General features: G+C 38.0%; 1 protein-coding gene across 1 annotated transcript; it reads left to right on the top strand.

Annotated features, from left to right (window-relative positions):
• The first annotated feature begins 3,317 nt into the window (after positions 1 to 3,317).
• Positions 3,318 to 14,235, top strand: LOC139467645 (platelet binding protein GspB-like). Its single transcript, XM_071249169.1, has 6 exons — positions 3,318 to 3,466; positions 7,911 to 8,027; positions 8,222 to 10,881; positions 10,987 to 12,543; positions 13,655 to 13,701; positions 14,185 to 14,235. Exons 1-6 carry the CDS (start codon positions 3,318 to 3,320, stop codon positions 14,233 to 14,235), a joined length of 4,581 nt encoding a protein of 1,526 aa, XP_071105270.1.
• Positions 14,236 to 15,680: the final 1,445 nt, after the last annotated feature.

Consider the following 15,680-nt stretch of genomic DNA (forward strand, 5'->3'; position numbering starts at 1 on the left):
ACAATAATGTCATACAGAAAGGAATGGTGGATATGTATGAACATTTTCAGTGTAAACTCTCCCAGCTTCGAATTGAAGGGCTAATGTATAACTCATGCATCCTACAAAGCAGGCCTTCATACTATATTCAAATATGTTTGACATAAGTACAAAATAACTATTGAAATTTTAAGTGTTTTGTTTATGATTAAACAAAACATAGCACGTTGTAATATTCCATGTTTTGTGGTTGATCAGTTTTTGTATACTTGGTCCTCCGGATAATGTTGATGTAAGTAAATGTCTTCTTGCTGTGTTTAAAACATATTTATTTCACATAATATGTTAACCTCGATCAGTAAACAAAATGTTTTAGCAAAGACTTATGTTAATACTGATTCAGATGTCCTACAATTTCATCAGTTATAACATACAGTCACGGGAAGTTGATGAGGTAATTATTTTGTATATGTTGTCGACTAAAAGTAAGAAATATCAGATACATGCGTTTTAAAACAATAGTTTTCACTTACATAACATTTTGGAATCTGGAAGAGGCTGACATAAATTCATGAACTGATTTCAATATTTCTTAATAAATCTTGGCTGTAACATTCACATTTCCTCAAAGAATAAAGTTTAGTTCAAAACATTTGGTATAGAATACATGTTTCTTCTGATACCATTGTAGTTTGTACAAGTAAAACATCAAAGTATAGTAGTAGGCAAGGATTCCAGAGTTTGATTCAATCGAAAATTAAGGATTGTGTACAGTTTGCTTTTCAGCTATTTAGAGTCAATATTTCTCAGGTTGTAGTCATTAGTTTCTGATAGTTCGGGACGGACGAGGTCACAACGATAACTTGGTGAAAGGTTACTGGTTATTCTGTCGAAAAGAAGTTGATTTGGCTTAATGTCTTATTTCTTTAAGAGGCATAAAAGGTTGTTTCTGTATATCTTTTGCAATGGCTTGTACCACGAACCGCGCCACATATACTGCAAAATGCACATGTGTTTAGTTTTTCAAGCATCAGTGACTGCTCCTACGAACAGTTATGCCAGCAGTAGTAAAACCTTGGCAGTATAAATGACATGTACATAATAAGTAATGTTTTCCTATTTAAACATAATGTAAAAATACTGAGACATTTCATCAAAGGACTTTTTAAACTATTTCACAGATGTGCTCTTCCCAAAGCAATCGTGTTGGAGAATAGTTCCTTTATGTTTGTGAGAATGAACTTTCTTGGTTATTGTGCCATTCATTTAAAGCTCTGGTTTAGGATTAAGAGTTACTTAATGGGCGAACCGGATAGATTCAGTCTTGTTTGCACTAAATATTACTTGGCAGTTGTCCGACCAAATATAAATGCTACTACAATCAGTGTTTAAGTAGTTAGCAGCAGTGTCCGGATCTTCCACTATAACATATATTGACGAATCATCTGCAAATATCTGATATTACTGTCAGTACCATGAACAATTACATTGACGTAATATCTGCAAAACATATGATATTACTGTCAGTACCATGAACAATTACATTGACATAATATCTGCAAAACATATGATATTACTGTCAGTACCACGAACAATTACATTGACGTATCTTCTGCAAACCATATGATATTACTGTCAGTACCATGAACAATTACATTGACGTATCTTCTGCAGAACATATGATATTACTGTCAGTACCTTGAACAATTGCATTGACGTAATATCTGCAAAACATATGATATTACTGCCAGGATCTGCAACAATTACATATATTGACGTACCATTTGCAGAACATATGATATTACTGTCCGTACCATGAACAATTACATTGACGTGATATCTGGAAAACATATGATATTACTGTCAATACCATGAACAATTAATTCACATATCATCTGCAAAACATGTGATATTACTGTCAGTACCTTGAACGATTACATTGACGTAGTATCTGCAGGACATATGATATTACTGTCAGTACCTTGAACAATTGCATTGACGTTATATCTGCAAAACATATATTACTGCCAGGATCTGCAACAGTTACATATATTGACGTATCATTTGCAGAACATATATGGTATTACTGTCAAGTACCATTAACAATTACATTGACGTATCTTCTGAAAAACATGATATTACCGTCAGTACCATGAACAATTAATTCACGTATCATCTGCAAAACATATGATATCACTGTCAGTACCTTGAACAATTGCATTGACGTAATATCTGCAAAACATATGATATTACTGCCAGGATCTGCAACAGTTACATATATTGACGTATCATTTGCAGAACATATGATATTACTGTCAAGTACCATTAACAATTACATTGACGTATCTTCTGAAAAACATGATATTACTGTCAGTACCATGAACAATTAATTCACGTATCATCTGCAAAACATATGATATTACTGTCAGTACCTTGAACAATTACATTGACGTAATATCTGCAAAACATATGATATTACCTTCAGTACCATGAACAATTACATTGACGTATCTTCTGCAGAACCCTGTCTGGTAGCGACTGCCTCCGTGGTCTAGTGGTAGAGCGTCCGCCCGGAGAGGGGAAGGTTCGGGGTTCGATCCCCGGCCGCGTCATACCAAAAGACGTTAAAAGATAGTACTTGTTGTTACCCTGTCGCTCGGCATAAGGGGCTAAAACAAGGACTGCTCGACTCGGAGTCAGTATACTGTGTCTGAGTGGGGTATTCATGTTTAACTGTGGCATGGTAGCTATGTCAGTGGGCTAGCACAATAAATCCGCATCACTTCGGATTAGTACAAGCAGACACATGCACGTCGCCATATAAGTGCAATAATCCTGGACGCGACCTTAAACCCCATTTCACCCCACCTGTCTGGTAGCATTTGACATGTGCAAAATGAGTTTTGTGTCAGTTTCTTCATTTGATCATATATGCAGAACATTGACAACATCCGACCCTTTGTTGCACACAACCCGTTTGCCGTAAGTGCTCATAATTTATTTATCCCCACATTCAAATGAAATAATTTGATGAAGATTCGCTATTCGGCCACTCCCGGAATAACACGAGTTGGTCTGCGGCAGAGGTACTATGCTTCGCCACATGGAACTCTGGGAAGGAAAGTGGGCTTGACGGAAACAGTCGAACGAGACATTTCGTGTTATTTTCCGTTCAATCAAGGGGAACTATTCTAAATTGACTCCATCTTGATCCATTATTCTGAACATGCTTCAGACAAAGAAGACGCAAATATGACCTGACACTGTGTGCTGGAGTGTTTACATATATTGAATGTGACGTTTCTCACACGTAGGCTACATATAGTGACGCAATACACATGATTCTGACGTCACAGAGAGACTGCGCCCAGCAACTACGTACGCCACTGTGTCAAGCGTTCTTCAAGTTAGTTCGTCAATATTGGTCTACATCAGACGCAAATGAGCGAATTTACCACAACCACTTTTGCCTGACCATGGACGTCAGGTAAGTGAGTTTGCCCATCGTGGGGTCGGCAGTATCACGAACAGTTTTCGTTTGTGTGACATCGTACTCCGCAAAGGTGTGTGTCGTTGATCATGCAATCAACCACGTGTTTACCTAGCCGTGACCAGTCACAAATCAGATCTTAACACATGAGGGTAGAGCAAACTGTAATTACTTTTGATGCCGAGTTTAATGTTTTATCGAGAGGTGTTAACAGGGTTTTTTTGTGGGGCCGAGCTAGGCCTAACATCATGTCATGTCAACACGCCCGAAGTTCTGTCGCTTAGATTTCTAATTGATATGAGTTAATGAGTTGATGTGCTTTCAGTGTTAAACGTTGCGTGTTTCCACTGCTAATGTTAGTAAACTGCAGCAACTGCAAGCCATGTAATGGAGTGCTTACAGAGTAGCTCGACATCACGATGATACCGAAACCAACGTGAATCGATGTCTTGGAGAGTGAAATGGCGTCACTCTGGGACAAACACAGCAGAGGAAAAAACAGCGGTCTTTTTGTGTGTCTGCAGTTGGCCTAATGCTTTGGTGCTAAATGCCCAAGGTTGAGCATTTGGTGTACATGTGTTTATGAAAAACGTATCAAAGATTGCTCATTCCTGTGTCGGAAGTAAATCATGATTCCTAGCTACAGATTTGTATTCAAGTAAGGCTCCACAAAATGTTTCAGGTAAATCTACCAACCCATTGTTTCACTTGTGACCAAAACCTGGAATCTAAATTCAAATCAAAACAAGGCATGTGGTTTTCATGTTGAACCAGACCAGTTGCTGTATATTATCAGACAATTTATGTTAACCTTTAATAGGACAGTAAGCCATGATAGTTTGTTCCCTAACTAGGCTAGAACTTCTGCATGGAGTGAGTGAGTGAGAATGATTTTACGCCGCTTCTAGCAATATTCCAGCAATATCACAGCGGGGGGACACCAGAAATGGGCTTCACACATTGTACCAATGTGGGGAATCGAACCGGGTCTTCAGCATGACGAGCTAACGCTTTAACCATTAGGCTACCCGACCGCCCCACTTCTGCATGGAAGTATTGGTACACAATATTATGCCCCGTCACAGAACACAGAAAACTTCAGAAAAGACATGCTGGGGATTTGGTGCCTCACTCTGGCAGTGTAGGTTCGAATCCTGGACGGGACTCAACCCCAAAAAGTATGAGAATCTGTACTTTACTAAGAAAGTGTTGTCCCAAATGTAACATTTGTTACATTTGACCACTTTCTAAATGGCGTTGTGACTTTATAGCTTTCAGCCATGGGAGCCGTGCCAATTTACACTTGTCAGAGGGGTACACAAAGCACATGATCTAGACTACCATTTGCCGGATTTTCATTTTTGCGGAAGCCTCAGTGGCTGAGTGGGTTAGATCGCTGACTTTGTGTGCAGGCGATTAGATGCCTCACTCTGGCAGTGTTGGTTCAAATCCCAGACCGAAAAGTATGAGAATCTGTTCTTTACTAAGAAAGTGTTATCCCAAGTGTAACATTTGTTATATTTGACCACTTTCTAAATGGAATTGTGAATTCACAGTACATAATGTTAGGGATAAGACCGAATTTGGGGAATATTGTTTTTTGTCAGTTTGCAGACGACAATAGCAGTTCTTATTCATTTTGAAGATTAAAAAATATGAGTGCGATACCAAAATATGTAATTTGTATAACAGAAGCTGTGCGCGTGATCTCTTAGCACCTGTTGTTAAGTGAGTGAGTGAGTGAGTTGGGTTTAACGCTGCTTTTAACAGTATTCCAGTTATATTGCAATGTCAGCTTAATGTGGGAGGAAAGCCCAAAGTGATGCAGGTCTCAGACGTTTACCACTTGGGTGACACCCAATCACAGATATAGTGCTGAAACATAATCGGGGCGAACTGGGATTCAAACCAAACCAACAATCATAGGTTTCTGACGTGCCCAAGGGACGCATCTCTGCACAGCAAATTGCTGCGCCTTAGACGACTGGGACACCTGTGCCCCCACATGTTGTTAAGATCATGGAGATAACTGGTACATTAAGTCGATGGGGAAGTCATATTTCCACTGTTTTGATTCCATATCGTTGGGTTATAACACAAATCAAATGAATCCTATTCCATGGACAGTAATAAGTGCATTTGCTCATAGTTTCACAAAAATTAAGTTATTGGTACAGTCAATTTGGTAAAGGGAATATGTCAGAAATAACATGAAAAAAATTGGAGATATTCATAACAGGTCGGTAACCAGTACCTATCCTTTCACTATGTGAATAAAATATATGTGAATAAAAAAAACAAATATTTTTCCTATCACACATTGAACAATTTATCCTGGTATCTTTTAAAGTGTATTCAGGTAATTTTCCCCTATCTTTCGATTGTTTTAAGTCCATGGGACCTAGATACAATTCTGCTTATCAATGGCATGTTGTCTGTCCACTCTCATTTGACTTCTCAGACACAATAAGACTGTGAAACATGGATACAACACAATGACAGATTAGTTCATGTAACTCATAAGAAATCACCATCCTGTGAGGTTATGAAAAAATATAATGTTTCCAAGCTCGTGAAAAACAAAAAAATCATTTGCTGCGCATGCTGGATATTATAAAAAATACTCAGGATCTGAAAAAACAATCATAAGGAATCTTTTTCTGCAACAACACAATGTCAAAAAATCTGAAAGATACCATGGGATTTACATTTGTTCATGTCAGTAAAATAAGGAAAGATACTTTAAATAAAATCTTTTACAGTCTTTAAGAAATGTTATGAATATGTAAATAACATTTATGCAACTTGGATTTGTTCATGGAAATGGAAATGACAAATTTAGGTATGGTTTAGAATTTAAATAATATTCTTGAATTGTGAAAAATTATTTTGTCATCTTCCGGAGGCAAGGTAGTTCAGTGACTTATATAGTCAGTGAACTACCTTGCCTCGGAAGATGTACCAACGTTTGGGACCTATTCCGACCCAGAATCTTTATTAATAGGCACTGTTATCTGCACTCAACTTTGGCCATTATTGATAATGATTCACAAATACAATATCTTACAAGGCAAAGACTGCTTTACCAAATGTTGTAATAAAATGAATGTTTTGTTTCTGTAACAATGAAATAATATTACATGGTTATCCTGCTGTCCTCTCTCATCAAGCATACCACATAATCTTTTTATCTGGTATTTCTAGTGAGGTGAATAGAAATGGGTTTTGTGGTCGTGTTCAGAATTATTGCACTTATTTAGTGACATGCATGTATATGTGCATCCATGCGTGCATGTATGCTTGTACTAGTCCAGACTAATGGCGATTTTATAATGCTAGCCCACTGAGATACCAAGCCGCAGTTTAACATGAATACCTCATTCAGACACAGTATATTGATTATAAGCCGACCAGTCCTTACTTTAGTCCCTTAATGCTGAGCACCAGGCAGGGTAACAACAAGTACCATCTTTTGAAATCTTTTGGTATGGCCTGGTGGAGCAGATGCTTTACCACTAGACCACGGAGGCGGTCTTCTAGTTATATGCTTCTGGGTTTCTATAGCTGACAGTTTGTGTATATGTGATCCTTGCAATGATGTCTTTAACAATTTAATAGATTTCTGATCTTATTTTAAACATGTATCATTATGAAATTTGATATGCAGTAAGTATGTAGTATGACCAATAACACAATTTATATTTGCTAAATATTTTGCGATACCGTTAAATATTACAACTTCAACCTGACTGCAGTAGATGCTAATAGTGCCGTGGCTATCATATTGAACATCCTCTTGTAATTCTAGCCTTCTATATACCCAGTTATGCATGCATCAGTGTGTAATGTAATGAACAGGCTGTAAGAATATACTGGCTTCAAACATTTAATTTCTTTAATTCTTCTTCTTTTTCTAGCCTACTGATCCTAATTTGGCCCTGAGCATCATTTTCAGTAGATTTTAGTGTTATTATCTGGACCATAATGAGCTCCAACATGAAGAGTTTAACTGTCAGTTTTGGCTGCATTTGAAATACAATTACCATAATAACCATAATAAGAACCCGGTGTGATTAGAAAGTTGACTGAGGGGTGACAATTAATATCATACCCAACAAGTTAAATTTGTTTCAAGAGATCAAGGAGCAGTGAACAAACTTAGTACAAACGTTGACAAAACCAAAGGGATTTCCAATAAGCACATAATCGGTACAAGGCAATTACACTCCTTCTGCATTGTTGTTTTCTGTAAAACAAAAGATCTGTAATATGCTGAAGAAAATATTGACAATCATGTAAAATTCGGTCTTAGTATGGGGTCCTTATGAAGATTACTTTCAGTTTTAGTCTTGAAGTAGGTGAGGCGGCGCTATTGGAGCCTTGATAAAGCCTTAATACTATATTTCAGCATTAATACTTCAGACCTCATGTTCTCTAACAGAACCAGCTGTAGTAGCCAGGCTGCAACAGAGGACACAGTTCTTGGAACAGAGGCAGAAGCTAGCCCTGGAATAGAAATAACAGCTGAATTAGTAGCTTTGCTCCCGTCAGCAGACAGGTACAGTTTTAGTCTGTAATTTGTTTGTCAAATAAATATGTTGTCTGTTAGGATCTTGAAAGTGTAAACATTTAAAAGTCAAAACACACTCATTCTTAATATGTTGACATGACAATTAAGATGCCCACTTTCTTATTCATTGACAAGTTTATAAGTTATCATTCAATGCCAAAGATATATATCTTTCTTTTCAGACTATCACCTCACTCTGTGGGTGTTGACTTTCAAAGTGTGGAGACACCTGCTCCTAAACCATCAGCAAGTGAGGGCATCAACTTTGCCACAACAGCATCAGCAAGTGAGGGCAACAACTATGCCACAACACCATCAGCAAGTGAGAGCACCAACCTTTCCCCAACACCATCAGCAAGTGAGGACAACAACTTTTGCCCAACACCATCAGCTAGTGAGGGCATCAACTTTGCCCCAACACCATCAGCAAGTGAGAGCACCAACTTTTCTCAAACACAATCAGTGAGTGAGGGCAACAACTTTACCCTACCACCATCAGCAAGTGAGGGCATCAACTTTGCCCCAACACAATCAGCAAGTGAGGGCATCAACTTTGCCCCAACACAATCAGTGAGTGAGGGTAACAACTTTACCCTAACACCATCAGCAAATGAGGGCAACAACTTTACTCCAACACCATCAGCAAGTGAGGGCAACAACTTTACTCCAACACCATCAGGAAGTGAGAGTGACAACTTTGCCCCAACACTATTAGCAACCAAGAGCAAACTATGTGTTGCTGCGACAAAAGCATGTGAGAACACCACAAACAACACTGCACCTAAAGCAGCTTTAAGAATTAAACTTGTTGCCAAACGAAAAGCATCTGCCTGCAACACAAATGTCTTTTCAAAAAAATCATGTGACAGTAATACACATGAAGTTTCACACAATTCAACAGTTAAGAAATGTATTGCCATCAAAAGAAAAGCAGTTATGGACAGTAGGTGTGCTAAATTTCCAACCGAAACTGACAGTTGTGAGAGCATCACATATGATGCCCCAACAGAATTGGGAAATGAGAACCTTGCATATGGCCCTACGCAATCAGCAAGTGAGGGCAACAATTATGTCCCAACACCTTCAGCAGGTCAGAGCATTACATATGCCCCTACACCATCAGGAAGTGAGAGCAACAACTTTGCCCCTACACCATCAGGAAGTGAGAGCAACAACTTTACCACAACAGCATCAGCAAGTGAGGGCAACAACTTTGCCACAACACCATCAGCAAGTGAGAGCACCAACTTTTCCCCAACACCATCAGCAAGTGAGGACAACAACTTTTCCCCAACACCATCAGCTAGTGAGGGCATTAACTTTGCCCCAATACCATCAGCACGTGAGAGCAATAACTTTTCCCAAACACAATCAGTGAGTGAGGGCAACAACTTTACCCTACCACCATCAGCAAGTGAGGGCATTAACTTTGCCCCAATACCATCAGCACGTGAGAGCAATAACTTTTCCCAAACACAATCAGTGAGTGAGGGCAACAACTTTACCCTACCACCATCAGCAAGTGAGGGCATCAACTTTGCCCCAACACAATCAGCAAGTGAGGGCATCAACTTTGCCCCAACACAATCAGTGAGTGAGGGCAACAACTTTACCCTAACACCATCAGCAAATGAGGGCAACAACTTTACCCTAACACCATCAGCAAATGAGGGCAACAACTTTACTCCAACACCATCAGGAAGTGAGAGTGACAACTTTGCGCCAACACTATTAGCAACCAAGAGCAAACTATGTGTTGCTGCGACAAAAGCATGTGAGAACACCACAAACAACACTGCACCTAAAGCAGCTTTAAGAATTAAACTTGTTGCCAAACGAAAAGCATCTGCCTGCAACACAAATGTCTTTTCAAAAAAATCATGTGACAGTAATACACATGAAGTTTCACACAATTCAACAGTTAAGAAATGTATTGCCATCAAAAGAAAAGCAGTTATGGACAGTAGGTGTGCTAAATTTCCAACCGAAACTGACAGTTGTGAGAGCATCACATATGATGCCCCAACAGAATTGGGAAATGAGAACCTTGCATATGGCCCTACGCAATCAGCAAGTGAGGGCAACAATTATGTCCCAACACCTTCAGCAGGTCAGAGCATTACATATGCCCCTACACCATCAGGAAGTGAGAGCAACAACTTTGCCCCTACACCATCAGGAAGTGAGAGCAACAACTTAACCACAACAGCATCAGGGAATGAGGGCAACAATTATGTCCCAACACCTTCAGCAAGTCAGAGCATTACATATGCCCCTACACCATCAGGAAGTGAGGGCATTAACTTTGCCCCAACACCATCAGCAAGTGAGAGGGACAACTGCACACAAACACTGTTAGCAACCAAGAGCATACTATGTGTTGCTGCAGCAAAAGCATGTGAGAACACCACACAAGACACAGCGCCAAAAACAGCTTTCAGAACTATACTTGTTGCCAAACGAAAAGCAACTGGCCACACCACAAATGTCATTTCAATAACATCGTGTGACAATAATACACATGAAGCTTCACCAAAATCAACAGTCAAGAAAAGTATTGCCATCAAAAGAAAAGCAGTTATGGACAGTAGGTGTGCTAAATTTCCAACTGAAAGCGACAGCTGTGATAGCATCACATATGATGCCCCAACATCATCAGCGAGCAAGGACAAAGACTTTGCCCCACCAAAATCAGCAAGTGAGGGAAACAACTTTGTCCCAACACAATCAGCAAGGGAGGGTAACAACTTTGCCACAACACCATCACCAAATAAGGGCAACAACTTTGCCCAGACACCATCAGCAAGTGAGGGCAAGAACTTTGCCCCAACACCATCAGCAAGTGAGGGCAACAGCTTTGCCACAACACCATCAGCAAGTGAGGGCAACAACTTCATCCCTACACCATCAGTAAGTGAGGGCAACAACTTTGCCACAACACCATCAGTAAGTGAGGGCAACAACTTCATCCCTACACCATCAGTAAGTGAGGGCAACAACTTTGCCACAACACCATCAGTAAGTGAGGGCAACAACTTCATCCTTACACCATCAGCAAGGAAGGGCAACAACTTTGCCCCAACACCATCAGTAAGTGAGGGCAACAACTTTGCCCCAACACCATCAGCAAGGAAGGGCAACAACTTTGCCCCAACACCATCAGTAAGTGAGGGCAACAATTTTACCCCAACACTATCAGTGAGTGAGGGCAACAATTTTACCCCAACACCATCAGCAAGTGAGGGCAACAGCTTTACCCCAACACAATTAGCAAGTGAAGGCAACAACATTGTTCCAACACCATCCGCAAGTGAGGGCAACAGCTTTGCCCCAACACAATCAGCAAGTAAGGGCAACTGCTTTGCCACTACACAATCAGCAAAATTAGTCATCAGAACCATACATGTTGACAAGCGAAAAGCCGCTGAGACCACAACACTTGCCACCTCACAAATAGTAAATGAGAGTACAAGTCGTGGAGTCACAATAAAAGCAGTTGACCGTTGCACACACGCCAGTTCACCAAAAACAAAAGTGAACCTGGTAAATGAAGGCATATCAAAACCAGCTGCTATCTCAAGAATAGCTGTCAAAACAAAGTGTTTTCTCAACCCTAGGTTCACCACAACAGTCAGCAAAGGCTTCACATGTGCTTCATCACCATGTTCCGGTGACAGTGCAACATATGACCCTTCACCAGTTTCAAGTGAGAGCAACAACCATGACAATACACCATCAGCAACTGAGAGCGTCGACTATGAAAGTAACAACACTGAACAGGACAGTGCGCCAAATGTACAAGCAGTTAAACTTACTACACTTGCCAGCTCACATAGAGGGCTTGTCAGTTACAGAAGTGTTGCCTTACCAAAAGCAGCTGTCAGAGACATGTGTATGACTTCACCAAATGCAGCTGTCAATTGTATGACTGATCCATCAAGAGCAGTTGTAAGCTACACAAATTTTGCCTCACTAAAAAAAGCAGTCAGGCACACATGCGTCACCACAGAAATGATAACAATGCAAGCAGCAGAGCAAAAAACAAGTGACAGCTCCAAGCATGCATACTCACCAACTGCATATGACAGCATTAAACAGGGAGCAATAACAAAACTAGGTGTCTATTGTACTGCTAAAAGAAGAGAAAGAGCTCTTGGCACCATTCATACCATCTCACCAAAAGCATCTGTAAGCACAACTCATGCTGCCTCACCAGAAACAGCTGTTAGACAGACATGTGCCACCTCAAAAGAGTCAGCTGTCAGCACTGCATTTAACACCTCACCAGAAGCAGCTGCAGTTACCACATGTCCCACCTCGCAAAAAGCAGCTGTAATCACCACATGTTCTGCCTCACCAAAAGCAGCTGTCATCACCACATGTTCTGCCTCACCAAAAGCAGCTGTCAGAACCACCTATGCTGCCTCACCAAAAGCAGATGTCAGCAGCTCTTATTCTGAAAAAACAGCAAGTGACAGCATTGCAGAAGAGGAACTGTCCAAGGGTAATGGTTATAATGTAGACTTATATTGAAAGGACAGATATAGAGATAGAAACAAAGGCAATGGTAGAAACAGTTGGGGTTGTAGTAGTAAAAATATGAAACTGATGTGAAGTGACTTTGGTTGAATCAGGGTTTTGACTTAAAGATGCATTTTAACCTTCTGGGTTATTAAAGGGCAGACATGCAGTTCAAGGTGAAACTGTGTTTTATTGAAGGGCAGACATGCAGTTCAAGGTGAAACTGTGTTTTATTGAAGGGCAGACATGCAGTTCAAGGTGAAACTGTGTTTTATTTTGAGGTGGGTTTGAAAAGGGATCAGGTTTTCTGGGAGAAGAATATTTTTTTTGTTAAAGAACTGTATGGGTGAAGGAGAAAAACAAGGTTTATAGTTAATGTAACATATGGGTGATGTGGAATATGGTCAAAATCGGAAGGATATCTTTTCATTTTGATGTGAATATATATAGATGTGATGTTCCAGTCTATATCATAAGGGGGAATTGTGTTATAGTATTACAGAGCATAATATTGAAAGTGCCATGTTGGGTGTTTGATTTCATATTAGTTATATTACAAAACTGTTAAGAAATGTAAGGGAAAAACTTTTTAGTTAAAAGCTTTTAATTATAGCCGAGTCAGAAAATCACAAAAATTTAAAACATTGTGACCTTTTTCCCAGATAAATGTTTCATGCTCAACAACCCGTAATTGTTCACACTTAACCTGAGAGGTAAGCACAATGAATATTTCACCAGTACTCCAGGCAGTGTGTGGCTTTATTCCCATGTACAAACATTTTAACATTTTAACATTCATGACACATTTCTCAAAACACTAGGGATGCCAGGTTAGAATTATTCCCCAGCAGCCAATGCTGTTGGTAAGAGGCAATTTATTGGATTGGGTGGTCAGGCTCAGTGACTTGGTTGATAGCATGTTAACATACCTCAAAGGCATGGATCATTGTTCATAATATCAGTCACTGTATTTTCCGTTCCTGATTTGATTATTTACTGACAGTCGTCAAATAGCTGGAATATTGCAGACATCACACATTTCACAAATATCCAATGAAAGGAGGGCTTTACTAATGTCCAAATCATTCTTACAGGGGTTTCTGCAAGTAAAAAGACAAGCATTCCCAATTGGATTCGCCGGGTATGTATCCTCCAGTTTTATGTGACTGACTTTTTAACCCTGCTTATGTTGTTAACATTCTGTATCTGAGGTAAGCATCCCATTGATCTACTGTAAGAAGGTAAGCCAATAAAGATGGAGACCGACAACTAAACTATTTTACTCTTCCTAATGTGTCACCTGTTTTGGAAAAAAGTTGTTCTCTGGTAATACTAGCTTAGAATAGGTTGGGGACCTCTGCTTGTCAAGCTCAGTGACTTGATTGATTGCCTGTTATCTTATGCTGACAGTGTGGGATTTTGCTCAGAATATCGATCACTGGATTGTCTGGTCCATGAATCTAGCTTAAGTATTGTTGAGTATGGTGTTAAACAACAATATCACCATGTTTTTTACCTAAGGATTAGATGCAGTCTGAATAATGATGGCACATTATATAACAAGCTGTTTACAAGTTTTAAAGCAGATACCGGTAGTGTAGAAATATTGTGTTCTATTTTTTAGGCACTGTCAAGAATCTTGCGCCCATTTAGATCCTGCTTTGGACACAAGTAAATTCCATGATAAACATATCGTCATGGTAGCAGCACAACAATAACCAAGTCAAGCCATGTGTGTTGGGTAAGTGAAGACTATACAGGTGTGTTGACCATGAATTCCTGAAATATAAGTTTAAATCTGTTGGAGGAAGGGTTTAGGTGTAGGACAAGTGTGTGATGAGAGGGCTGAGGTGTAGGAAAGTTGAATAAATGAAGAGTTGGGTGACTTTTATTTTACGAAAATGTTCGATGTTTTTTCATTATGACAAAAAGTACCTGTATCTTCTCTGTCATTACTATTAATATAATATTAATAAATGATTATTGAATGAAACCAACATTATTTTAATGACAAATGTTTCCAGTACATTAAATATGTCATTGCTATTAATATCATATAAACTAATAATTATTCAATATCAGAACATTATTTATATGATAAGTGTTACATGTAATTTATATATGTCATTGCTATGAATATATTAATAATTAATGATAACTGAATGTAACTAACGTTATTTATATGACAAATGGTAGATGTAATTTATATATGTCATTGCTATTCATATAATATATACTAATAATTATTTAATATAACCAACATTATTTAAATGACAAATGGTACTGGTACTTTATTCATGTCATTGTTCTTAATATTATATACATTAATAATTATTCAATATAACCAACATCATTTATATGACAAATGGTACCTGTACTTTATATAAGTCATTGCTATTTATATTATATAAACTTAGGATTATTCAACATAACCAACATTATTTATATGACAAATGTTATATGTAATTTATAAATGTCATTGTTATTAATATTATATACTTTAATAATTATTCAATATAACCAACATAATTTATATGACAATTGTTACATGTACTTTATGGTTGTCATTGCTATTAATATTATATACATTAATAATTATTCAATATAACCAACATAATTTATATGACAATTGTTACATGTACTTTATTTATGTCATTGCTATGAATATATTATAAACTAATAATTATTAAGTATAACCAACATATTTTATATGACAAATGGTACTTGTACTTTATTTATGTCATTGCTATGAATATAATATAAACTAAAAATTATTAAGTATAACCAACATAATTTATATGACAAATGGTACTTGTACTTTATATAAGTCATTGCTATTTATATTATATAAACTTATAATTATTCAACATAACCAACATTATTCATATGACAAATGTTATATGTTATTTATATATGTCATTGTTATTAATCTTATATACATTTATAAATATTCAATATCACCAACATAATTTAGATGACAAATGGTACTTGTACTTTATATAAGTCATTGCTATTTATATTATATAAACTTATAATTATTCAACATAACCGACATTATTTATATGACAAATGTTATATGTAATTTATATATATCATTGTTATTAATCTTATATACATTTA

Source organism: Haliotis cracherodii, unplaced genomic scaffold, assembly GCF_022045235.1.
Source record: "Haliotis cracherodii isolate W230 unplaced genomic scaffold, xgHalCrac1.p SCAF_2, whole genome shotgun sequence".
Classification (NCBI taxonomy): Eukaryota; Metazoa; Mollusca; class Gastropoda; order Lepetellida; family Haliotidae; genus Haliotis; species Haliotis cracherodii.